At 47.1% G+C, this 25,974-nt stretch overlaps 1 protein-coding gene across 1 annotated transcript in view; it reads left to right on the top strand.

The window, feature by feature from the left end:
* The window catches only part of SFXN5 (sideroflexin 5), a 224,289-nt gene that overhangs the window by 114,189 nt on the left and 84,126 nt on the right, over window positions 1-25,974 (top strand). Inside the window, exon 10 of the mRNA XM_069066620.1 lies at window positions 15,152-15,242. Within this exon, the coding sequence (XP_068922721.1) occupies window positions 15,152-15,242 (91 nt within the window). The remainder of the gene's footprint in view (window positions 1-15,151; window positions 15,243-25,974) is intronic.

Genomic DNA, 25,974 nt, shown 5'->3' with positions numbered 1-25,974 from the left:
GTCAAAAAAATTCTTATGGTATCTTTTCCCCAGTGGTTCTGAAAGCACTGAGGCTTAGAGCTTAACGGATTTACTCAGGGTCACACTACCAATGTGTTCCAAAGTTCTGGACAATTATATTGTTTCTTGCATTCTGGTAATCAATTATGATTATTAGACTTTTTTCTTAAGCTTTTTCCGTTCTTCTGGGAGACCTATCATTCTTAAATCGTCTCTCTGCATCCTGTTTTCAAGATCAATAGCTTTTGCTTGTCTGGTGATCATGTTTTCTTGGAATATTATTGCTTTTTTGCTTCTTTCCTTCTAGATTAGCCTTCACTTCTGTATATTTGCATTCACAATCCCAATTAGTTGTCCTCTCTCTCTTTTTTTTTTTTTTTTTTTTGTGATTCTTGCCACAATGGATTAAAATTTTTCTATTCTGCCAATTATATCTTCTGTGCGGGCCATAAATTCTGCTTTCACAATTCTTATTTCTCTTTTAAACCATTTGGGAACATCCTGCTGGGGTTCCATGCTCTCTTGGGAATACACACACACACACACACACACACACACACACACACACACTGCTATGGTCCTTTGCTTCATCATCATTATACCAATAATAGCCTATGTTTATATAGAGCTTACTATGTGCCAGGCATTTTGCTAAGCACTTGGAAAATATTATCTTATCTGATCCTCACAACAACTCTGGGAGGGAGGGGCTGTTATTATTCTGATTTGACAGATGAGGGAACTGAGACAAACAGAGTTTAAGTGACTGCCCAGGGTCACACAGCTACTAAGTGTCTGAAGTTAGATTTGACCCCAGGTCTTCCTGACTGCATACCTGGCCCTCTGTGCCCTATGGTGCCACCTAGCTGCCTCATCATATATTGGTTCATTTTCCTTTTACCTTTATTCATAGATGTCTGTACTCATTTAGCTGATCTAGAGGTCATATTCCTTTCTGTTATTAATGTCACTCTTCCCTGTTGGTGTATCTGTTTATGCTCAAAGTCTTTATCTGAGTTTTCTTCCTCTTGAGATCTTTGGTAAAGTCAGTCTTTTTTCCTTATGCTGTATTCCCCTTTGCTCACTTTCGGATTCTTGCCCGGCCGACCCCCCTAGATCGCTCCCTCCCCCCCCCCCCCCCCCCCCCCCCCCCCCCGCCTTTGATGACAGTTACCCTCATCCATAAGGTGAAAGAATTGGCCTCCATGGGCTCTGAGATCCCTTCAAGCTCTGAGAAGAGTCTATGATGCTACAGAAATCCCCTAGGGACAGTCAAGGACACTATACCCTGCCTGAGCCAATCCACTTTACAAATATTTGCTCTGGGCTCCTTTTCCTCAACTCTGTCTCAGCTGAATTAAAAGGGAGAAGGGTTTGTCTACAAGCAGTTCCAGGATACCTTAGGAAGATGGACTGTGCCAAGAGCCTAGGAATGATGATGATGGATTTGCCCCAACTTGGAGTCCTGGGAAGTGCCAGTAGGTGCCAAGCTGGGCACCCAGGGTCAAATATCGCTGATCCTTTCTTGTCTTCAAAATTTCTCCCCCAGTCCCAAATGACACTATAATAATCTCCTTGAAAGTGTCTCTTACTCCCACACCTCCTTCCCTTCCTTGTCTTCCTTTCCTATTAGATTTTCTCTTCCATTCCTAGCTCCTCATTTCTTCCTTCCCTCCTTTGGTTTCTGTATCTCCCCTTATATCTTCCCCCTCTCCTACCTGCTCTTTCTGCTTCTCCTCTTCCTCCCCCTTCCTCTATCTGTTCTCCCTCTTTCCCTACCCTTCCATTCCTCTTCTTCTTCCTCCTCCCTCTTCTACTATCTCTCCCCTCTCCTTCCCACTCTTTCATCTTTTCCTTTTCTTCCTTTTCCTTCTCTTCCTCTTCATTTTCTCCCCCTTTTGTCTTCCTCTTTTTTCCCCTACCTCCTCCTCCAGGACCCTAGGCTGGACCCCATGGGGAGCACTTGGTGGGCCCTCCTTGATTGCTGGCCCCTTGGTTCTTGAATTCTGTGATCTCCACTTGATAAGAGTAACCCTTCCTCGCTGCCTCCTCCTGCTCACGGCGAGGGTCCAGCCTTGACAGATGGGAGCAGAGTTTCTGACATGGATTATCTACAGCTTGCTTTTCTCTTTTTGTGTAAATCACAAAACCACTGGATAAAGGAGTTTTATTTTAGTTTAGTTTTCCTTGTTCCCTGGCACCCCAGGCCTGTCGGCCTCATTAACTGATCTCTGCTGTCAATTAGCTGTAAATCCCCTCCCAGGGTGAGCCTATTAGGAGGAGATGACCTGAAAACAAGTGTCACTGGCCCCAGTGGTTGGCCCAGTACTGGTATTAATTAAAAGGAGCCCCTCCCAGACAGGCAGCCTGGGATGGAGGGACCTAGCGAGGCAGAAGAGAGGGCCTGGGGAAGGGCTTGGCCTTTTTCCTACTCTCAGTGACAACCCTCCAGCCTCTGTGTATCTTCCCCATCACCCTAGCTGCCCCAGGAATCTGGACCCTTCAGTATTCATTCCTCCTAAATGGATTTACAGGCCAGAAAGCCAGGTGTTAAACCTTGGTTATCAGACTCTTGACCAGCAGCAATTACCAAGAATAAATTATTGAGAAGGAAGGATGGATGGATGGATGGATGGATGGATGGATGGATGGATGGATGAATAGAGAGAAGGGAGAACGGAAGGAGATTCCATTAAATTATTTTCTTAAATCCCACAGCTTGCTATATTTTAAGAGGAAGATTTCTTCACTCTATCTAGCTTCACCATTCAGTGCCACAAGTACACTTTGAATACCTACTGTATATCCAGCCTTTTACTTGGGGCTGCTATAGGGAAACTGGGAGAGGCTCAGCCTGTCTGAGTGAGTATCATGCCTAGCATTTATTAAATAAAGCATTTACTAGAAGACAATATTTATTAAGCCTTTACTCTGTCCTACGATCTGTGTTAAGTTCTGGGGACACAAATATAAGTAAACAAGGAAATCCCCACCCTCTGGGAGTTTATATTCTAGTGGGAAGGATGGGAGAAAATATGTTAGTTATACACCTTATTGGCATTAATCAATGGTACCAGCCTATCCAAAGGAGTGAATTCCTGCCTAAAGGTGCCCAAAGATGGCTCTGTTTATTCTGTTCTACCATTTATCTCCCCCATTAGAATGTAAACTCTCTGAGGGCAGGAACTGTACATACATACATGCATACATACATACATGCACACATACATGAGTGTGTGTGTGTACACACACCCTTTGCTTTTTTTTCATCCGCAGCATAGATCATAATGCTGGGCATCTGGTAGGTGTTTAATAAATGCTTTGTTGATTGATATTATTGGAGAGGCAAGTTGTAGATGCATGAAAATTCAATAATAGTGTGTAAGACCACAGCTTGTGGTCCCACAAGGCAGCACCAGACTCAGTCCATTGAGCAGTGTGGCCAATAGCTTCAGCAAAGCCTAGAGAAGGACAAGCTATTGGTGGTTCAGACCCTTGGCACAGAAAAGCTTCCTGGAGTTGGGGGCACCCCCTGTGTTTCACTGAGTATATTTTACTGACCATGTCCCTGCATCTCTTGATCTGCCACTACCCACCTTGACGATCCTTTCTGGTGCTGGGGTACTTCTTTGCCCACCCCATTTATTCTCTGGTATTTGGTCTTCCTTGCTCTGGTGTGGTCCTGGTGAATCAGAGTAGAGGGCCTCTTTCACCAAAGGCTGGGGCCTTTGACTTAGACCATGACTGCTAAATAGCCTGTGGACATAACGTGAGGGGAGGAGAGGAACAGAGAGAGACCAGGGGAGGGATTCCTTGGTTTATTCCCCTGAGTCATGTTGAGGGGACAGTGGGATTGACCCAATCAGCTTCTAATCCCTGTACCAAGAGGGGGGAGTTGCATCAGACACTATGTTTTCATGATTGGGCAGCTAGGTGGTACAGTGGATAGAGCCTTGGGCTTGGAACCAGGAAGATTCATCTTTGTGAGTTCAAATCTATCCTCAGACACTTCTAGCTGTGTGACCTTGGGCAAGCCACTTAACCCTTTTTGCCTCAGTTTCTTCACCTGTAAAGTGAGCTAGAGGAGGAAAAGGCAAACCACTCCAGTATCTTTGCCAAGAAAACCCAGACCCTACTGACAAGTGACTGCACGACAGCAACAAAAGCTCAAAAATGGATGTCTTGTTGTATCATGAAACCATCCAGCGCTGGTCCTCTGGAATTCTGGGGTCATTGCACTGACCAGAGGCCTGAAGTACTTCTAAGTTCTCACCTTTTCATTTTACAGGTGAGGCCCAGAGGGGGTGGCTGACTCGTCCAGTCATGCAGCATGCTTTCATGGCTGTTACAGGAGGCCAGCTGAGCCTGGAGAGTAGCAGGCTTCAAGGAAGCTCTGCCTCCTCCATTTAGCCACAGGTTGGCCCTACAGGGCACACTGTTCCAATCCCTCCAATTTCGAGCTTTGGGTGGGGGAGGGATGGCAATGTGACCTTCCTTGTCCCAACTAAGCACCAATCAGCCTTGGTCTGAGCCAGGCTACTTTGGGATAGCTGTCCAGCTTTAATTATTGTGCATGTTTATGCATATGTGCATTTAATAGGCACATGCTGGTTCTATGCACTGGCTTGACATTATTTTAATACAGGCATGTCCTTCCTGAGAAATCCACAGCCTTCCATCCACAACCCTCTCTACCCCTCTTTTGCTGAGCATGGCCCATGTGCCCATCGCTATGATATCTGCCTGTCTGTCTGCCTCTGTCTCTCTCTGTGTCCCTCAGCCCCCACCCACAGAGCTCTTTTCCATCTCCCTGCCCCTGCTGCCTTGGTCTCCTCCAGGCTTGGGCTGGCACTGACCTGGCTGGCCATCCCCTGTAGGGCCAGCCTAGTGAGCTGCGGGGGAGGTGGGCTTCTGAGGCCAGGCATTCCTGGGCAGGCTTAGCAGCCTGTTTGTTTTGCCCTCCTTCCTCTCCTTCCATGGCAAGGCCTTGCCAAAGCAGAGCCCGTGTTTAGTTAACTTTTATTTTGTGGTTTATTTGGGCGGTTGTGAAAGCGCCCCACTGGGGCAGCCCATGGCCATAATTGTTCTCTTTCTCGAAATCCTCCAGAATCCAATTATTAGGGCTGATTTTCTGATCGCTAGCTCTGTTCATGATGGGTCGGTCGCCATTTATGCCAGCTGGTTTCCTTAAACAAGGCCCGCTGAGCTGGCAAGGAGAGGAAGCAGCCGGCTCGGCTTTTTCATTTTAATGGGCTCCACCAAATGCTGTAGCCCTGAGGGCCCCAACCAGCCCCAGTGGTGAGGGGGTGGGGGTAGGGAGAGCTGCCTCCTGGCTGGTACATGCCCTAACACGCTGGGAAGCCCTGACAGAAGGGACCCCGGGCCTCAGCCCTACTCCAGCCCCTTCATCTGGGGACCTAGCCTTCAGAAGAGGCAGTGAAGGAGGGTTGGGAGGGATGAACGGCCCTCCTTCACTTCCAATAACAGGAACAACTGCTACCATTTACATTGTGCTCTACAGTTTCCTAAGTGCCTTACAAATATCTTATTAGATTCTCTGAATAGCTCTGGCAGGTAGGTACTATTATTGTCCCCAGACAGATGGAAGTCAAGTGACTTGCCCAGGGTCACACAGCTAGTAAATTCAGTCTCAGGTCTTCCTGCTGACTCCAAGTCCTTTAAATGCTTAGCAGAGAGGTTTGTATTTTATGCTACAAGTAATTGGGAGCCACTGGACATTTTTGGGTAGTGGAGTGAGCAGTCCAATCTGTATTCTAGAAATATTAATTTATTTGCTCTGTGAAAGATGGATTTAAGAAGGGGAGAGTCTGGAGTCAGGGAGTTAGAAGGCTGTTGCTGTCATCTCTGTGAGGGCCTCAACTGGGTACGTGGCCCCTTGAGGGTGATTTTACTAGTGAGGAAACAGAGAGGCAGAGGAGTGCTCATGGCCACCCTGCTAGTGAGTAACAGAGCCAAAACTGGAATCCAGGTCTCCTGCCAAGAGAGAGGCTTTTTCTTCTTATGCTCCTTTCCCTGCCCCCGAAGGACTCTCAAGTGATCCTTCATGGACGCCATGGCATGGTGTAGTCCACTATAGGCTCCCCAACATTTTCATTCAAGCTCAGAAAGGGTGTTGTATACATGAACCCATGAGATCATCACAACTCCATGGGGGCAGGTATTATGTTCCCCATTTAACAAATGAAGAATCAGAGGGAGCAAGTAACTTGCCCAAGATGACACAGCTGAGAAATGTCAGAAGCCACATTTGAACCTGGGTTTGAGTCTCTCTTGCCTCTGGGTTCTTCAGGATGCTCTCCATGCCACCAGCCTGCCTCTTTTTAGGGAATTTACCCTGTTGCCCTTTAGGAAGGGGAGTATTATTAGACTAATCTAGGGATTGTTATCAGGACCAACTCTGCTTAATTGCCTTTAAGCAGAAATCCTGCCAAACCTCTGACCTCCATGCATCTCTTAGCCCTGTCCTTAGACATCCTAAAGAATAAAGCAAGCTGGGGCAGCTAGGTGGCACAGTGAATAGAGCACCAGCCCTGGAGTCAGGAGGACCTGAGTTCAAATCTGGCCTCAGACACTTGACACACTTACTAGCTGTGTGACTTTGGGCAAGTCACTCCAATTGCCCTGCCTCCCCCCCTCTAAAAAAAAAAAAAGAAAGCAAGCAGCAAGCCCCTACCTACCTCTACCCTCCCTCGTCTTCATTTCTAGAGTCACACAACTTATATTCAAATACTAGCTTTTCCACTTTACGTGGAAGGTTACCAGTGTGATCTCAGGCAAGTTAACTTGACATCTGAGCTTCAATTTCCTCATCTGTAAAACCAGACGTAAGGAGATGGACTAAATGACCTCCAAGGACATTCCTTTGGGCTCTGAGTCTATGAAGATTCTGTTTGGGACAGAAATTGCCTTCTTCTTCCCTCACTTCAAGTTTCTAGAATAACCAGAAGGGTCAGGAGTACACTTTTCTATGGAAATACCGCCTGTTAATGTAATTGATTACAAGGCTGGCCTCTCCCTTCCCTGTCAGCCCTTTCTGCCTCACCTCTCTCTTTCTCCCCCTCCTTCCTTTGCTGCCTAGGTGAAGGTGCCCCTGTGGATTTTTCTAATCCCAGCTCCCTGGCCCTGATAATTGTTTGTGATCGGTGGAGCCTTTTTGCTGACAGCCTGTGAATATGGTGTGAGAACCCATCATCAGGGTGTGAGATGGAGTGGGGGCCGCCCATGGCCACACTCAGTCAGAAGGGACAGTATAGGAAGGGGCAGAGCTTCATGTGTGTGTGAGTGAGTGAGTGTGTGTGTGTGTGTGTGTGTGTGTGTGTGTGTGAGGCAGTGGCCAGGGGAGGTGGTTGTTTGGTTGACTCAGAAGGCCAATGTTATCCCCAAACTCTGAGCCAAGATCTAAGGAAAGAGAGGTTTTGTTGAGGTATAAAACTAGAATCAACCTTCCTGTCCTGTGCTCACCTTTTACAAATGAAGAAAGTGGGGCTCTGAAGTTAAGGGACTTGTCCAAGGTCACTCAGGAGGGCATGTGATAGGATGATGAAATTTAGGATGAGAGTCATGGGGGAGGAATTCCCAGGAAGGCTGAGAGCAGGCCCTTGTCTATGGTCCTTTTGGGGGTGGTAGGAGGGATCCCCAAGTGGCATGTCATCTACCCAGGCTCTTTTCCTTTAACCACAACTGGTTTCCTGTGTTAGAAGTTTGCCAATCCACATCTTAAGGGAGAGGGCCTAGCAAATGAGGAGAAGAAATCAGGGTGCTTCAGTGGAAACCTTGCTTCTCTCTGGAGTTGGCCTGGAGTGTCTGCCTCTAACTGCCTGTGTGACCTAGGCAACGTCACTCAACCCACTTGGGTCAAATTTTCCTAATCTGGAAAATTAAGAGGTCAGAACAGATAGCCTGGAAAGTCCCTCCCAGTTATAGATCTGTGTTGCTAGGCCATCTCTCCATCCAATCCCAGACTACAACCTGTGACTGGGGAGAACTAAGCTGGGAAGAAATGAGGCAGTCCTGGGCTTAGGGCGCTCAGTGGCCAGTGTTTGTGGCCAGGTGTTGGTGACCTTCATTCTGAGAGCCCTGATCATAGATAGCATCATAGATTTAGAGCTAGAAGAGGACCTTAGAGGTCATGCCCCTCTTTTTACAAATGGGGAGCTTGAGACCCAGAGGTTCTCCATGGGGATCTAACTCTTTCATGTCCCCCCTTTCTCCCAAGGAACCAGAGTCATTATGAAACCCGGATTCTAAACCCTGCTCTAATAATGTGATTTAGGGCAAGGCACCTAATCTCTCCAAGTGTCAGTCTCTTCGTCTCTAAAATGGGGATCATGCCAACTACCTCATAGGGTCATTGTGAGCAAAGTGCCTTGGTTCATAGTACCTGATGAACATAATCGGTCTATTAACTGGGTGTGCCAAAAAAAACACTGGCACACTGATCTTGATGTAGTGGAAGAGTCAGAGCCAGACGGGGTGAGTAATGGGGGCTAAAGTGTCCGGGAGCTTGGCGAGTCTTCTTGGAGAGTATTTACCACCTGGAGGAAGCACAGATGTGAATGAATCCTAAAGTCAGAGGACCTGGAGTCAGATCTTCGCCTGCCATTTAGTGACCTTGGACAAGCCCCCGGACCTCAGCTCCCTCATTTGTAACATGAGGGGTTTGGACTAAGTAGTGCTAACGTTTCTTCCATGATCCTGTAATTGGGAGGGACACTCTTCAGCATCCCCCCTCGCTTACACACACATGCTCCCTCTAGGACTTCCCTTACTACTCAGCAGCCAGCAGGGGGAGCCCAAGCTCACCTTCGCCATGGTCTTTGGGTTCTATCCATCTGAGGCTGCAGGAGCCAGGTGAGGAATGCAGGGCACCCATATCTTCTTCGAGTGCTGCTAACTCTTTCAGTGTCTGTGCACATTTGGGCTCCCTCCTGGTAGCAAATCCTCTACAAGACTAGTCAGGTTCCCGGACACTTTTGTCCCCATTCCTCACGCCCTCTTGTCATGGTCGTTTGTCCCAAGAGGTCAGGCAGAGATGATGGGATTGCATAGATTTGGGCCTGGAAGGGCTCAGCAGGTTGTTGGATAACAAACTCCAGCTGGAGAGGACCCTGAAGGCCCCCTCCCTCCCCCGACAATGTATGGACTGGGCAGGGGAGGCCCAGGGGGTGAAGAACTGGCCCCATTTATTACACAGGTGTCTGACCAGGATAATGTGATTTTTATCACCTAGAAACTGTCTCTGGGTGGGCAGGGAGAGATTCTCAACATAGGTAATAAATGCATGGCAGAGCCAGGAACGGAGGGCCTCTGACTCCAAACTCAGCTCTCTTTTGATTGCACTGACTTGCAGAATCTCCTCTTTGGAAGGGACCTCAGAAGTCATCTGTCTAACCTTAGTCAGTCAGAAATCATTTTTTAAGTGCCTACTGTGTGCCAGGCACTGTGCTGAGCTCTGGGGATGGTACAAAGAGAGGCTCAAATAACCCCTGCTGTCAGGGAGCTCATGGTCTTCTGGAGGACACAACATGCTAATAACAGGGTACATCCAGGGGATCTACAGATAGAAGGTACTCTCAGCGGAAAGGCACAGTGAAGGCCAGGGTAGAATGGGAAAGGCCTCCTGCAGAAGGTGGGGTCTGAGCTGAGTCTTAAAGAAAGCCAGGAGACAGAAGTGAGGGGGGACAGCTGCCTGTGGGCCTAGCCCTGTCTTAGGGTCTCAGAGTAGGCTTTTCCAGAATGACTGACATGTGAGATGTCACTGAGAACCAGGAATTGGGCAGAAATTAGGGCAGAGGATTCCAAAGGAAGTGAGATGTTCTCTGCCCCAGCCTCCCCATTCTCCCCTTCCTCTGCTTCTGTCCTTCTCTTTTCTCTCTGTATCCTTTTACTCCTTTTTCCCCTTCTCTTCTTTGTCCCCATTCTTCTTCTTCCCCCTCCCTCTCTCTCCCTCCCACTTCTCTCTGTCTCTCCCTCTTTTTTCTCTGTCGCTCTGTTTCTGTCTCCCTCCTTCCCTCCCCCCCCCCCCCCCCCCCCCACCACTAGTCAGTAACCAAGTCTTGTTGATTTTCTTCCTGTCCCTGCCTCTGCACTCCTATCTCTACTGCCTTTATCACTCCAGGAGGAGGAGAATGGTAATCTCTTTCTGAGCAGCCTCCTCCCCCCCCCCCCCAACTTTGTGTAGCTGGGTATGAGTGTAAGGAGTAGGGATGATTGGGGTAGGGATGGGAAGACGGAGGTTTGGGTGGCTGGTCCAGTAAGTGCTTAGTAAAACTGGCTAAACTGAAATAAGTGTGAGTGACCTCCCCCAGGCTGCTGCTCCCCCACCGCCCAGCCCCCTTTCCTGGGCTGTGGTTCTAGGCCTCCCTTAACACCGCAGAGCTCTCCAGCCAGCTTGGCCTTCCTTCTCATCGGCTCAGAAAGGGCTTCCACAATAGCCACCCTCCCTCCCTTTTCAGCATTTCCCAGCACTTTTTCATAGGAGTTGAGGACCGGAAGAAGCCGAGCCTCCTGCCTCCCAGCTGGGAGTAGGTGGGGTGGGTGCTGAGCAGCGCTGCCTCTGCCCAGACCCAGCAGCCTCCAGAAGAGCCCAGATTTAGAGCCGAAAGGAACTTTTGCAAGCATCCAGGCCATCTCTACATTTTACAGATCTGGAAATAGCAACCCAGAAAGAGGAAATGGTTTGCTGAAGGTCACACGGTAATTAGTGACAGAGGGAGGATTGGAACCCAGGGCCTGTTATTCCTCTGCCGCCGCAGGCCAGGCGGGATGCAGGTAGACAGGCCCTGGCCTTACTTAGTCCGTCCACAGGCAGGAGATGGCTGCCCCAACGCTAAACCATTAAAGCCCCTCAATCTCATCTTCTTCCACATCGCTAAGACGGAAGATGGGAGCCTCTTCCTCCCCCGCCCCACCTCCAGCTGCCCCCTCTGAGCCTCAGAACCCAGTTCAGCTGGGGGAGAGGAGGGGCGCAGTCTTTGAGTAGATGAAACGCGAAGTCATTAGCTGATTGATTCTGGGGCTTCGCTTGAGAATGGAGGAGATTGGATTTCAATCCACCCCAGCACTGAATTTCATCTGCACAGCAGGGTGCGGGCCGGGCTGGAGGAGCGAGGAGGCGGCAGCGGCGGGTGCGGCGCGGCAGCGTTGGATGCGCGGCGGGGATGGCGGGCGGGGTCCCAACAACAGCCTAGATGGAACCGTTTAACCTTTTCATTTTAATAGAGTAGCTCCTCCTTCGCTTTGCCTTCCAACTCTGGCCCGGAGCGAGTGGGGAAGGGAGGGAATTGAGATCTGTGCATCGACGCGGGGCTTAAAATAAAGAGTAAAAATATAGACACACACACATCCATATATATCCATATATCTCCACGATCTGCAGGGTGGTTATGGCAGCGCGAGCTGCCTTACAGTCACTGCAGGGAGGCCGGGGGCATTCGAGCAGCCCTGGCATCTGAAGGGGGAGGAGAGGGAGGAACAGGGCAGCATTCGGGGACTACATTCCCATCTCCTGCAGGGCGCCTGGTTCCGGATGGCCTTGAGAGGCCCCTCTTCTTTCTGCTTCTCTGTCAACACAGTGAGGATGGTGGACTCTCTCTCTGAAGTGGGAGTGGGGGCGGGGATCAGGCTGCCTATGCAAATAATCGGCAAGCCCTAATTAAGTGCTTACTGTATGCTAAATCCTGAATATACAAAGATAGAAATAAAATAATCCCTGCCTTGAAAGAATTTACATTCTGATGCGATGAGGACACTTCGTACATACAAAATCCATCTAATTAGGTACATGCAAGACATCTATATCTCTATAGAAAAATATCCTGTCTGTACCTAGAATGTATGTGTATATAATTATGTATATGTGTGTGTGTTTATACACACACAGAGGTAATCTCAGAGGGAAGGTACTAGCAATGGGGAGTGGGGGGGGGGGAAAGATCTGTAGAAGGTGAGATTTGAACTGAGTCTAGAAGGCTCGAATGAGTTGGAGAGGAAGAAGGAGGGCTCAGGAGAGGGAGAAAGGCTGGCTAGGACTAGCCTAGCCAAAGCTTCCTGGAAAGTCATAGAATTCGGATTAGAGATATCCCCAAGGAGGCATTGTCAATGTCATGCTCAGATATATTCAGAGGATCAGAGATTTAGAACTAAAAGGGACCCTCAGGATCATCTAGCCCAGCCTTTTTGTTTTATAGATGCTAGAGGTCAAATGACTTGACCAAGGTCATACACATGAATAGTAAATGGCAGAGTCAGGATCTGAACCAGTACTTTTGATGTGTGTCAATGACTTGCTCTCTTCCTGTCCCACATAGCTAAAATAACAAGTTGTGCACCTATTTTTGATCTGTATCAGTTCGAGGGGGTTTTCACATACTGATCAGGGAAGGTGGTTTTCTTCTGCTGAGGAAGTCACAGATCTAGATACCTCCTTCCCCCCCCCCCCAAAAGGTTTGCAGTCCAGTGCTAGGTACAGAGACCACAAAGACCAAAAGGAAACTGTCTCTGCAGCCCGAGTTTACAATGTATCGGGGGAGCCAAGTAGTAGGGCAACAATAAGTGAATACAAATTGATATGTGCACTGGGAAAGGCCCTAACAATGGCGCTGTCCATAAAGGGTCCTCCAGCTGAGTTTTGAAGGGAGCTGGGAAGTCTAAAAGGTGGAGGAGAGTAGGGAAGGCCTCCCTGGTCTGGGCTTGCTTCACTCCCGTCCTGGCATCTAGAGTGCCTAGATGAAGGGGATAAAGTGTGAGAGAGTATGGCAAGGTAGGAAGGGGAGAGCTTGTAAAAGGCTTTAAGGATGTTATAGTTGATCTTAGAGGTAATAGGGAGCCATTACAGTTCATTGAGCTGGGAAGTACCAGTCAGGCCTGCACTTTAGGACAATCATTGGCTGCTATGTGGACAATGGGTTAGAGCCCAGAGAGAGTGACCCCTGGATATACCTTTGAGAATTCCCAAAAGTCCTGACAAGGGAGAGGGGCTTTTTATGGCTAGTAGCCCACCCACATCTCTGGGGATCAACCTTACAAACTCCCAGTGGCCTGACCCACCTCTTTGGAGACATACCCTGCTCAGTGGGGGGGTGGGAAGAGGAGAAGGCATAGATGGTCCCTGGCCTCAGGGAGCACACAGTCCACTTAAGGAGACAAGACTCTTCGGGTTCGGGACAACTTGGTGCCAGACTGAGTAACTCCAAGGTCCATAGAGTGTAGATGTCCTCCAAAGTCTGGCCCCATCTGACCTCAGGCAGCTGCCGCCACCTTGTAGACGGGGTCCTGGATTTGGAGTCAGGAGACCTAGTGAGAAGTCCCCCTCACTGTGGTGCTCACACGTAGTGTGTCCCTGCCAAGTCACCTCACCTTGTCAAGCCTCGATGTCCTCAGCTGTAAAATGGATGCAGTGATTTGGATTATTTATTTCCTAGGGTTGTTGGGAGAGTCAAATGAGGTGTGCATCAAGTTCTGTAGAAACTTTTCTGTTTTGACTTGTGACTCACTAGTGAGGCCATCCCCTGCACCAAGGCAGATTACGTCCTCTCTGACCATAGCTGGGCTGGGTCTAGCCTGACAGGACATGCAGTCTGTAAGGAAAGCAGCTATGGCTTGTCCTCCTCCCTGTCCCCTGCCTGCCTCCCCATTCAGTCCCACCTCCACACACTGGCTTATCCTGTTCTCTTTGACTGGAATATTCTCCCTTCATGCTCTGCCTCCCATGAGAATTCGTGGTATAGTGGACAGAGCCCTGGGACATCCGGTTTCAGGTCTTCTTTCCATCATTGTGTGACTGTGGACACATCACTTAACCCCTCTGAGCCTCAGCTATCTCATCTAACAAACGGGGATAGTGAGACAGCCTTCCTGACAGGGATCTTGGGAGACTCGAAGGAGGCAATGGCTATCAAGGACCTTGTCAACCTTAAAGAATGTGGGCAGTGGAGAGTGTGGGGCACTTCAAACCATATTCAAACTGGGGCTCCCAGTGCGTTCTCTCTCTATTATTTCCAGTTTCTCCTGCTTTACATATATTTGCTAGCATGTTGCTTCTCCCATTCGATGATAAGCTCCTTGAGGGCAGGAACTGTCTTTTGTCTTTTTTGCACCCCCAGCACTTAGTGTAGTGCCTGGCACATTAATAAACATTTATTGAAATTACTTCATCTCCCTGGGCCTCAGTTCTTCGTTTGTAAAATGAGGAGGTTGGACGCGTTATTACACCATCCATCCTTCAATGCCTGACTCAAGTCCTCCTTGTCCCAGCTACTGTCTTGCTTCACTTTCTTCTGAACTCCTACTTCCTGTATAGCCTGCATTATACACTCAGTCATTCAATCAGTCAACATTAAGTGTCTCTTATATTCCAGATGCTGTGCTAGGCACTGGGGTTACAAAGAGAAAAAATTAAACAGCCCCTGGCCTTAAGGAGTTTACCTTTGATCAGGGGACATATGTATTTATAGAAAATATTTGCATGTTAAATATAAAATATACCATATGTAAATATATCCAATATAAAATATTTATATAAATAAATTACATAATATTTGTATAAAGCATTTAGCACAGGCATGCCTGGAACACAGTAGGTGCCCTATAAATGCTCATTCCCTTCCCTTTTCCCCAAATTAGTACATGCAAAATAAATAGGTTGACCGAGATGGGGGTGGGGCTTGACCATTTGATCTCACTGTCCGTCCCCCCCCAGGTGTCTGTGAGTGTCTTTTCCCCCAGCTGGCCTGTGAGTTGCCCCAAAACAGGCCCTGTGTCTTTCCTGAATCACTTCCTAGCACCAGCCCTGGCCCAGAGAAAGCACATGGTCCTAACTTCATTGATTGAGTAGGGAGCAGTGGAAGGAATGAAGAATAAAAACATTTCAGGGTAAATGGCCAGCTTCCCAGCCTCCCCCCAGGAGCACAATGGCAGGAATGTCAAGCAGGAGCCGGCAGAGGTGGGTAGGGGAGGGTGGGTCACCCTGAGAACAGGCGCTGAGTCATAGGTGGGAGTTTGGGATCGGCTGGAGATAAGGCTCTGTTCTTAGCCCAGGGCCTTCCTTTCCTCCTCCTCTAGTGGTTAATGGGTGCATAATGTCCTGCTGTGGCAGCTCTCTCCTCTGATTACCCTCTCTCCTCTCTCCAAGGTGGGCCTTAATGCTCTGGTTCAAAGAGCAAACAAGTTCACGCCAGCCACCCGCCTTCTCATCCAGAGGTTTGTGCCATTCCCAGCTGTAGGTAAGAGCGGGCTGTGTGTGTGTGTGTGTGTGTGTGTGTGTGTGTGTGTGTGTGTGTGTGACCCCATCCAACCTGGGGCTCTCCTGCTCAAGGGATGACTATACCTGGAGGTACCAGGAAAGCTGCTGCACACCGTGAAGTGGGTGTGTCCCAAAGGGCCCCCGGGCCTCAAAAGGGTCCCCAACTAGCCCATCCTTTAATGGATCTGGGTTTTTATCCCCAAGGAGAAACAGCATGATATTGTGGTTAGAGTATGGGACCTAGAGTCAAGGAGCCCTGGGTTTGAATCCTGCATCCAACACTTCCTAGTTGTGTGACCTTGGGTCACTGAACCTCTCTGAGACTCAGTTTCCTTATCTGTAAAATGGGGATGGCAATAGTGCCCACTTTCCAGGCTTATTGTTTCATTATCAAATGAGATAATGTCTGTAAAATGTTTAGTCTCAACTCTTTTCACCTTACCCTCCCCCCCCCAACCCAGCTTGTTTTCTTCTCTTCTTCAGTGGGATTAAAGGCAGAGGGCTATCTCAAGACTATTTTTACTCTTCTGCCACCCCTGTTACAAACCATTTAGTTCCTGACCCTAATCTTGTAATAACCAAGTGCATTCCATCATATCACTCTGCCTACAAATGACTTGTCCAAGGACTCAAGGATGCTAGTTAGGGGCAGGACCTGGGCTCAAACCCATGTCTCTGGACTGTGAAGTTGGGTGTTCTTTCTACTGGGGTGCCCTACCTCTCTGCATAGGAAGGGAGTCAGACCTATAGCCTGGGGTTCAGATACCTTGAAGAGATCACACAATTCCTCCTTGGCAGTTCAGTCCAGACCCAGGAGGCAGGAAATTTGAGGTGCTGTTTCTGGATCTCCTAGCACCTTGGGCCTCTTGTTAGCTATAAAATTCGGAGTATGGGATAAGTATATTTAGTTCTGGAAAGAACTTTGGACACCATCTAATCCAGCCCCTATCATTTTGCATAGGAGGCCCAAAGACCCAAGTGACTTACCCAAAGTCACTCAGGTGGTGAGTGACAGACTCAGGATTTGAAACCGGGTCCTCTGATCCAACATTCTTTCTGATACATCCTTCTCTCTCCTCCTCTGCCTCAGGCATGTGCTGAGGAGCAAGGAGAGGACATGGAAGTATATTGAAAGAAGCTGGCAGCCCCTGGCAAATATGGGGGTTTGCCAGGATTATTATTATTCCTCAGCCTCATTCTTTGTTCCCTTCTACTCGCCAAAAGGCTAATGAACTCCAAGGACTAGTCACGAGGCCAGATCCTCAGATGACCCAGATAATTGCTGTGGCAACGCCACACATTTAATGAAGTCTCCTGCTATTTTGGGGGTGGACCATTAAAGGAATTACCCTTTAGGGCTGGCTTTGTTAAGGGACCTAATTGAGTTAACTCTGTGCTTTCCCAGTCATTTGGATTTATGGGCCACATCAGGCACAAGGAGGGGACAGACCATGACTGCCCTGGACTGGCTATGGCCGTGACAATGAGGCAGAGATCCAATCTTGACTCTGGAAATAGGCTTGAAACTGGAAAGGTAGGGTGTATTAACCCAGCCCCTGCCATCCAGATGGCTGGTTGACCAGAAATTCTCTGGGCTTTCTCCACAAAATGGCACAAAAGGGAGAAGGGAAGAGAATAAACATTTACACAGAGCCTATCATATGCCAAATGCTTTACAAATATGATGTCATTTGATCCTCACAACAGTCCAGAAAGGCAGCTGTATTTTTAACCATTTTACAGTTGAGGAATCTGGGGCAAACAGAGGTTAAATGGCTTGCCCAGTTTTACATGGCTAGCTAAGTGTTCCAGGCTGGATTTGATTCCTGACTCTAGGGTCACTGCTCTGTCTACTGTGCCAGATGGGTTGCAACAGGAGACTTCCAGATTTTGGTGTTGACTACTTCTGCAGTCACCATCCAAGGTGCTAAGGAGGAGACAGTACCATTCACTCAGTCAAGAAATATTTATTAAGCACCTACTATATACCACATGCCTTGCTGAACCCTGGGGGTACTAAGAAAGGCAAAAGCAGCCTTAGTCCTCAAAGAGTTCACAATCAGATGGCAAGGACAGCCTGTGTATGTGTAAGTGTGACTTTGCCCTATCCTACCTGTGTGACCTTGAACAATAATAATGAAGGCTTGCATTTATATAACCCATTACAATGGTTTGCAATATATTATCTCATTTGGCCCCAATCCACCCTCAACTCAGAAGCCAAAGTGATCTTTCTGAAGTACAGGTCTGGTCAAGTCACTTCCCATTTAATAAACTTCACTGGCTCCCTATTTCATCTGGCATCAAATAGGAAATTCTATGTTTGACTTTTAAATCTCTTCATAAGCTGGCCCCTGCCCAGCTTTCCAGTTTTCTTGCCTTACTCCCCAGCACAGACTCCATGATCCAGAGACATTGACTCTTGACCCTCCATCCATGATTCTCCATCTCTTGCCTCCACACCTTGTCCCCTATGCCTAGAATGGTCTTCTTCCTCACTTCCCCTTCTGAGCTTACCTAGATTCCTTCCAGAATCAGTTCAAAGCCCACCTTATGTAAGAAGTCTTTCTCAATCTCCCCAGATGCTGGTGATTTTCCTCTGAGATGACCTGGGTGAGCTGTGTACATGACAACGAGCCAGAGATTCAATTTGGCTCTGCATGCAGGCTCAACCTCTGTCTATATGTTACACTGTAACTATATATGTTACATTGTAACTGTTTGCAGCACACTACAGATGCATATGTTACATTCTAACTAGATATATTATACTGTAACTGTGTATTTATTATGTTGTAACTGTGTATTACACTGCCACTGTCTATATGTTACACTGTAACTATATCTGTTACATGGACCTAGTGAGTTTCATGCTTGAGGGCAGGGACTATGTTTTTGCCTTGCTTTGCATCCCTGGCTCTTTGCACAGCTCCTTGCACATAGAATATATTTAACAAATGCTTGCTGACTGATAGATCCTCACAACAACCCTGAGAGGTAGGTGCTGTTATTCTCCCCATTTTATGAGTGAGGAAATCGGGGCAGGCAGAGGTGAAGTGACTTGCCCAGGATCACACAGCTAGTAAGTTATCTGAGAAAAAAATTGAACTCGGACTCCAGTTCCAGAATTCTCTAGATGCCTAGGCACTTACTCAGTCTTTCTGGATTTCAGTTCCTTCAGCCATAAAATGAGGGGACTTGACCTCCAGTGCTTGAGGCCTGGCCCCCCCAGGGTCTATATTCCTAACAACTGAAATGACTCCTTCTTCTCCTAGGTTTTTCTCACTGCCAACTTCTCTCTCTGTTTCCTATTGGATTCTAGATGGCCCTTTCTCCCTCTTCTACCTTGATTTAATTCTACCTTGTCGTGTGTTCTTAAATCTCTTTCTTGAATTTCTTGAAAGCTATATGCCACTTAGATTATTCATTTCTTAAAGGAAAACTTAAGTTGGACCCCACACTGTCATTGACAAGTCCTCATTAGGACAGAGAGAAGGAGCAGCAAAAAGGCCTCAAAGGTCAGACATCTCTGGATCTCATTTTCTTCACGTGTCAGGTGGCAGTGACAATACCTGCCCTGCCTATTTCTGGGGGTTTTGTGAGGATCCAGTGATAGAACTTTGCAAACATATACAAATGCAAGAGTTTTACCATTGGAAGAATTCTCTCATTGATGGGGATATGCAGCCCCTTCCTCAGGGAATCCCTGGTCTGATGGAGGAGATATAGACCGTGCATCAGGGAGTCTTAAGTCTGATGCTGGGTGACACGGAAGCCCCTGATCTAATTGGGGCACTTAGGGGGCCCCTGGTGTGATGGGGGGAGACTCAGGTCCTGTTCTTGGAGCCTCCCTCCCCCCAGTGTGTGATAGGGAAGCCAGATATGTGCAGGGAAGTCAGATTGCCATTATTCCCCTTACCCAGTCATCCAATGAACTGGGTGAGTGGGTTGGACCAGCTGATCCCTCCCAACTCTATGAATCTAATATTGCTCAGAGTACTGTGTGTCCTCCCACCCCCAGGAGTCTCATCACAGAACAGGCAGCCCCTCCAAGGTGAGTTAATGGTGTGAGGCCATCTCCCAGCCCACACTGGGGTGGGGCCCAGCATCAGATCAGGCTGCTTGCATCATTGGCCTCCTTGGAGACTCTGGCTGGTCTCATACTGTTGGAACTCCTCAGGCCCTATGGGGGGGGGCAGGGCTTGGAACCTCAGCATATAAAGGATTCTAGATCTAGGTCTAGAAGGACCTTTGAGGTCAATGATCCAGCCCCTTCATTCTGCAGTGGAGGAGACTGAGGCTTAGAGAGAATGTAAATGAATTGCATGGGGTCACCTGTGATTTGGACCCTGCTTCTCAGAGTCCAGGTTTCTTCTATGCTTTTTTTGCTGACTTTTGTAGGGTCTCTCTCCACTGGAAAGGATCCTCTTTAGGGACTCCCTTAATTTGATGGGAGAGATGGCTCTCAACCTCAGGGAATATCCAACAGGATGACGAGAAACATGTTATCCTCCAGGGAATGTCCAGCTTGGTGTCTATCCTTGTATGTTCATAGATATGATATGAATAGCCTTTTAAAGCATTATTGATGCCTTTGTGATTTACTCCTCATTTCCTGACACCCCCCCCCCCCATAACAGTTAAAGATAGTTTAAAAAACCCAGGCAGTTAGGTGGTGCAGTGACTAGAGCAATGGCTCTGGAGTTAAAAGGACCTGAAAAGGACCTGAGTTCAAATCCAGCTCAGACACTTCTTAGTTGGGTGACCCTGGGCAAGTCACTTCACCCTGCTTGCCTCAGTCTCCCCATTTGTAAAATGAGCTGGAGAAGGAAATGGCAAAACACTCCAGTATCCTTGCCAAGGAAACCCCCCAAAAAACAAAAACAAGTAAAAACCAAGTAAAACCATCTCATAATTTCCACATTTTCCACCAGTAGTCACTTACTTTTCTACTTGAGAGGAAGGAAGATACATCTATTTTCCGATCAGCCTTCCAAATAAAATTCTCATACTGGGAGAAACATTTTGAATTTATATAACAATTTACACTTTTGGAAAATGTTATTAATAATTTATTGATAAATACAAGGTGTTTCTCCTCATTAGGAAATCTAATTCTTCACATTTCGTTAGGTCCTCCTAACATCCCCATGAGCTAAATTAAGACAGGGATTATCATCTCCAGTTCTTCGGTTATGGAGACTGAGAACCAAGGATTTCTCAAGGTTGGTGCCTGGCACAGCCGGGACTGCTCAAACCCAGGGCCATTCCACTTTCTGCTTCACCATACTGTTTTCCCTTTGCTTTTTAGATGAAGTTAAGGAGGCTTGTAAGGACTCTTAAAATTGTGCAAGACCTCAGAGGTGAACAAGTCTTGACAGTTGCAACACCCCTACTAAGTAACTGTCCAGCTTCTTGGTGACCTGGCCCAGTTCATTCCATTTGGTGTCAGTTCTAGCAGTTGGAAAATTTTTTCTTTTGTTGAGTGGAAAATCTGCTTCTATAGCACCCCTCCCCCCTAGCTTTGGTGCTAGCTCTATCCTTGGGGGCCAAGAAGAAAAGTCTTCCCATAATAATTAATAATAAAGGATGTGTGTATCACACTTCAAAGTTTGTAAAGCCCTTTCCATGCAGTGTATCCTTTGATCCTTACAACAACAAACTGTGGTCAATGTGGATTATATTATTAGTATGATAATGCCCATTTTACAGATGAGGAAACTGATGTTCAGAGTGACTTACCCCTGAACAAACAAGTCATAAGTGTCAGAGGTGGAATATGAATCTTGACCCTCAGACTCACAATCTAGTTCTTTCCCTACTGATTTCCTCTGTCTTCTCCCCCTCTCCCCAAATCTTCTCTTCTCCAGAATAAATAATTCCAGTCTTTCACCCAGACATAAAGTCAATATAATTAAGCACCTATTATGTGCCAGACACTGTGTTAAGGGCTGGGGATATAAAGGAAGGCAAAACTGAGTCTGCTTTCAAGACAACCTTCAGATAACTACAGACAAACAAGCTTTATCCAGGCTACGTCAGAAATGATCAGCAGAAGGAGGGCAGTGGAATTAAGGGGAGTGTGAAGGCTTCCTGGAGAAGGGGAGATTTTAGCTTGGACTTGAGGGAAGCCACAGTATTCCAAATGAGGTTTGATCAGAGCAGACTACAGCAGAACCATCAGTTACTTTCAGTTGTTAATTCTGTTAATTCAGTGATTGATGGGAATTAGCTTTTTGACTGCTACATACCACTGGTGACTCACAGGGAGCTTCCCCGCCCCCACAGCATGACATCTTTTGCACTTTATCTACCTTCTGAACACACCCTTGTCATCTTTCCTTGGGAAATTGATTTTTTGAGCCTATCTGCAGAATTTTACATTTTCCCCCAATAAATGTCATCTTCTTAGTGTCAGTTCTGAATTTGAACCTGTCAAGAGGTATTAGTCCTGGATTTTACACATATCTGATAAACTGAGGTCAGATTCCTCACTGTTTTACAGAGAAAGCCAAGAACTGTGAGGAATTCTAGTATGTTGCATATTTCTCAATGTATTCATTAAAAAATAGATATTTGAGAAGCTTTAGTTGTATACCATAGGTGACTAGCTTGTAAAAAGGATAGGGCATCATACAGAGTGCTGTACCTGGAGTCAGGAAGACCAGTGTTCAGACACTTACTAGCTGGGTGACCTTGGACAAGTAAATTAACCTGTCTGCCTCTGTTTCCTCATCCATAAAATGATTATAATAGCGCCTACCTCCCAGGGATGTTGTGAAGACCAAGTGAGAGATTGTTTCTAAAGTGCTTTTCCAACCCTGATGTGCTATCTCTGTGCATCAGCTGTTATTGCTGAACCTCTAACCCTTCCCTCTCTCCCCCTCCCCCAAGATCCCATAACAACACACTTCTGAGCAGTATTTTGAGCCTGGTAGAGTATTGATGCAAGTGGAAAATCTCGGTTATTGGAGGTTTCTATTTTTACAGGAGGTGTATGTGTGTGTGTCTGTGTGTGTGTGTGTGTGTGAGAGAGAGAGAGAGAGAGAGAGAGAGAGAGAGAGAGAGAGATGGAAAGAGAGCTTGCTGGCAACAGAACTGATTAGGGACCCATAATTAATTTGTTTAGGCCTTAATTAATTCTCCAGTTCTTTCTTATTTGTGGCCTGTCATGCCTAATTGTCTGTAGAGCCTTGTGGTTGATGAAGAGGTGGAATGAATGGTTGGGTGACCTGGGCAAACAGGCTAATGAAAGGTCAGGATCTCCCCATGTAGCACATGGTAAGAATAGATGAAAGAAACAACCACCTCACCAGCTTCCCTGCCCCATGCCCTCCCCAGCCTTCCCAGGTACCTTCCCAATAGGTGGGGGAATGACCCTGATTCCCAAGACAAGAGAGTGGAAGGGGCAGGGGGGAAATGGAAACATCCTGTGGGTTAGAAATGAGAGGTTTGTGGGAGCCAGAGGTAAACAAAGGTGCCCCCAGTGTTCAGTCTATAATTCTGCAGCAGGAAGCCCAGGGACTCTGTGTGTATACATGTGAAAGAGAGGGGGATGGAGGGAGGGAAAAAGAAAGGGAGAGAGGAGAGAAGGCAAAAAGGAGATAAAGGGAAAGAGTAAAAGGAGAGAGGAAGAAGAGAGACAAAGAAAAGGACAGAGAGAAAAGGAAGAGAAAAGCAGGGGAAAGTTAAAAGGGAAAGGGGGAGAAAGAATAAGGAAAAGGGGGAGAAAGAAAGAGGAGAGGAGAAAGGGAGGGAGAGAGGCACACAGAGAGAAAGAGAGAGACTGAGAGAGGAGAAAGAGAGGGGAAGAGAGAGAGATCAAGGGGGAGGGGAAGAGAGAAGGGAGAGAGAGAAAAGCAGAGAAGGAGTATAAAAGAGAAAAATGGGAGGGTATCAGAACAGTCAAATTTTGTGTCCTTTCCATAGGGAGCAAACTATGTCTTTGCTGGGCTTTGCGAGCATGGATGCCTGCTTCAGGGCTCAGCTTCCTGGCTTAGGTCTAGGGTCCGTGGGTCCCCTGGACACTATGGTCCAGCTCCCTTCAGTCCCAGCCAGTGCCCCTCCCCCTTCCCCACTGAGTTTGCTGCTTGCCCTTGGGCTGGGCTCAATGGGCACTTCTAGAGCTGCATCCTCATTGTTCAGGCAAAGCACATTTTGTTCTTGCTCAGTTGTGCCCCATTAATCGTGATGCCATGTGGGATTTTCTTGGAAAAGATACTGGAGTGGTTTGTCCTGTCCTTCTCCAGCTCATTCTACAGATGAGGAAACTGAGGCAAACAGGGCTAAGTGACTTGCCCAGGGTTACACAGCTAGTAAATGTCTGAGGTGGATTTGAACCTAGATTTTCCAGGTTCCAAGGCCAGTGTTCTTCCTCCTCTCCCATAATGCCATCCTCAGACCCACTGTGGCCCTCTCTCTTATGAAAGCTGTACTATAAACAGGTAGAACAAATATAATCTTCCATGGAACAAGTATGGCTGGTGTGGCCACTATCCTCTGTGGCTCATTGGTGGATCAAAGGATCACAACATTAGAAGCAGAAAGGATGTTAGAGGCCATTGATCAAACCTCATTTTACAGATGAGGAATCTGGGGCACAGGGGTCCTATGACTTGCCTAGGTACATGCCGCTAATAAGGGGCAGAGCCAAGATTTGGACCTAGGCCTTCCTGAGCCATGTCTAACACTTTATGACCCTGGCCTTCAAAGAGTTTACATTTTAAAGGGGAGATACATACATAATACAAGACAGAGACACACACATCCATGTTTATATGCATGAAACACATGCAATGCATTCATATGTGTACATGTATATCACACACATATGTGATAAACGCACATATATTTATTGTGTGTATGTGTGTTATACATATATGGACATGTGTGTGCACATATGTGTCTATATATAGGTATGTATGTACATTATGTGTGAGTGCATGTGTATATGTGTGTGTATGTGTATACATGTGTTGTGGGGAGCACCTAGTGGACAACTGCCCCTGCCCATGCAGGTCAGCCCCCACTCAATTTAATTGTCCTAGATTGCTACCAGGAGTGATGAGAGGTAGAGAAGACCCAGGGTCTTCCATATCATGAAGCCAGCTTAATTTAATCACTTTACCATATATCTAATATGTTTAAAGTGCTTCTGAATCCTTATAGTTCCATATACACATGAGCCGTTGTTGTTAGGATCATTATTAGGAAGGGTGAGGATAATCTCCATTTCCAAGATGTGGAAACTGAGGATCCCAGAGATGAAACGACTTAGCCAAGGTCACCCAGGAAGCCAGTGGCAGAACCAGGACAAGAGCTCCAGATTCCCAAGGCCCAGCCCAGGACCCCGAGTGCTCTGCCAAGATTAGAGAGCCCCCACATCGAACACCCGGCTTGCTTTTTTTCATTGAGCTTTGATTTGATGTGAGAACATCTGCAGCAGGAGGGAACATATTTCCCCCAGGACTTGACTCGGAGTTTGCCGCCGTAGGAATGAAGCCTCCTCTCCCCGAGTCTGTGACATCTCTCAGTATCGCTGCACCAACGTCAGTTATGCCTGGTTTTTGAATGGTGTCAATCCGAGTTGAAAATGTGCCAGCTTTCTTAACATCCTCACTAACAGACTGCTTAATTAACCTGCTGATACTGTCAATAATGGAACTCGCTGGTGTTGGAGAAAGAGGAAAGGGAGGGACACTTTTTTCTTTCTTCCTTTAAATGACTTGAGCGAGACAGTTGCTGAGGATTTCTTGGGTAGGACAGTGGGCCTTCTTCAAAGGCCCATCCTAACTGAACCTTAGAGCTGCTCCAAACTGCCTTTGAACAAGAATCCTCTCAACCAATTCACAGTCAAGCAGTGTTTATTAAGCACCGATTGTATGCCGGGCTCTGAGTTTGGCATTGAGAATTCCAAGACAAAAACAAAATGGTCTCTGCCTTCAGAGAGCTTTCTCTATTGGAAGAAGCAGCATGTACACAATACAAATATTTTCAAGATATAAATCGACCAGCCAGCATTTATTGGGCACCCTTTGTGTGCCAATCTCTGAGTTTGACTGAGAATTCAAAGACAAAAATGAAATGGCTCCTTCTCTCAAGGAATTTCCTGTATTGGAAGAAGAAGCATGTATCCAACATAGATATTTGCAAGATAAAAACTGATCAATCAACCAGCATTTACTAAGTGCCTACTTATCATCTGTGTATCTCCAACCCTTAACTACCCATTTTTTCTCCTCTCTCCTTCAGCCACAACTCTATCCCTTAAAGCTGTCCTTGGCTTTGGTCTTCATCATTACTAGTCATCCTAGAGTGATCTGGAGATGGCCTAGCCTTTCTCGATTCTCCCATAGTTTTCTGGGGTTCTTTACCACACCCATTCTCTGTAACACCTGTGTCCTGCCCAAGCCTTCGAGAAATGGTTTTGATGTTGCCCATCTAGAGACAGGAGGTCTAACTGATGACCTTGGAATCAGGATCAGAGTTGTAAGGGAGCTCAGAACCCATATAGCCCCATTCATTCCTGAACTGGGATTCTCTCAACAATGGATCTGAAAGGGAGCTCAGTGTATATGACCAGAGGCAGGGTATTCCCCACTTCACACACCTCTCAGAGTTTCAGTTTCCTCATCTGTAAAATGGATATAATAAAATCTGCCCCCACTGGGCTGTTGTGAGGACCAATAAAGGAATGTCAAGCATTTTGCAAA

Source organism: Petaurus breviceps, unplaced genomic scaffold (genome assembly GCF_028583685.1).
Source record: "Petaurus breviceps papuanus isolate PSGF00001 unplaced genomic scaffold, PetGlider_PUasm1.0 139, whole genome shotgun sequence".
NCBI classification, from domain to species: domain Eukaryota; kingdom Metazoa; phylum Chordata; class Mammalia; order Diprotodontia; family Petauridae; genus Petaurus; species Petaurus breviceps.
Note: the sequence above shows the minus strand (reverse complement) of the source record. Positions and strands in the feature narration are given on the sequence as shown.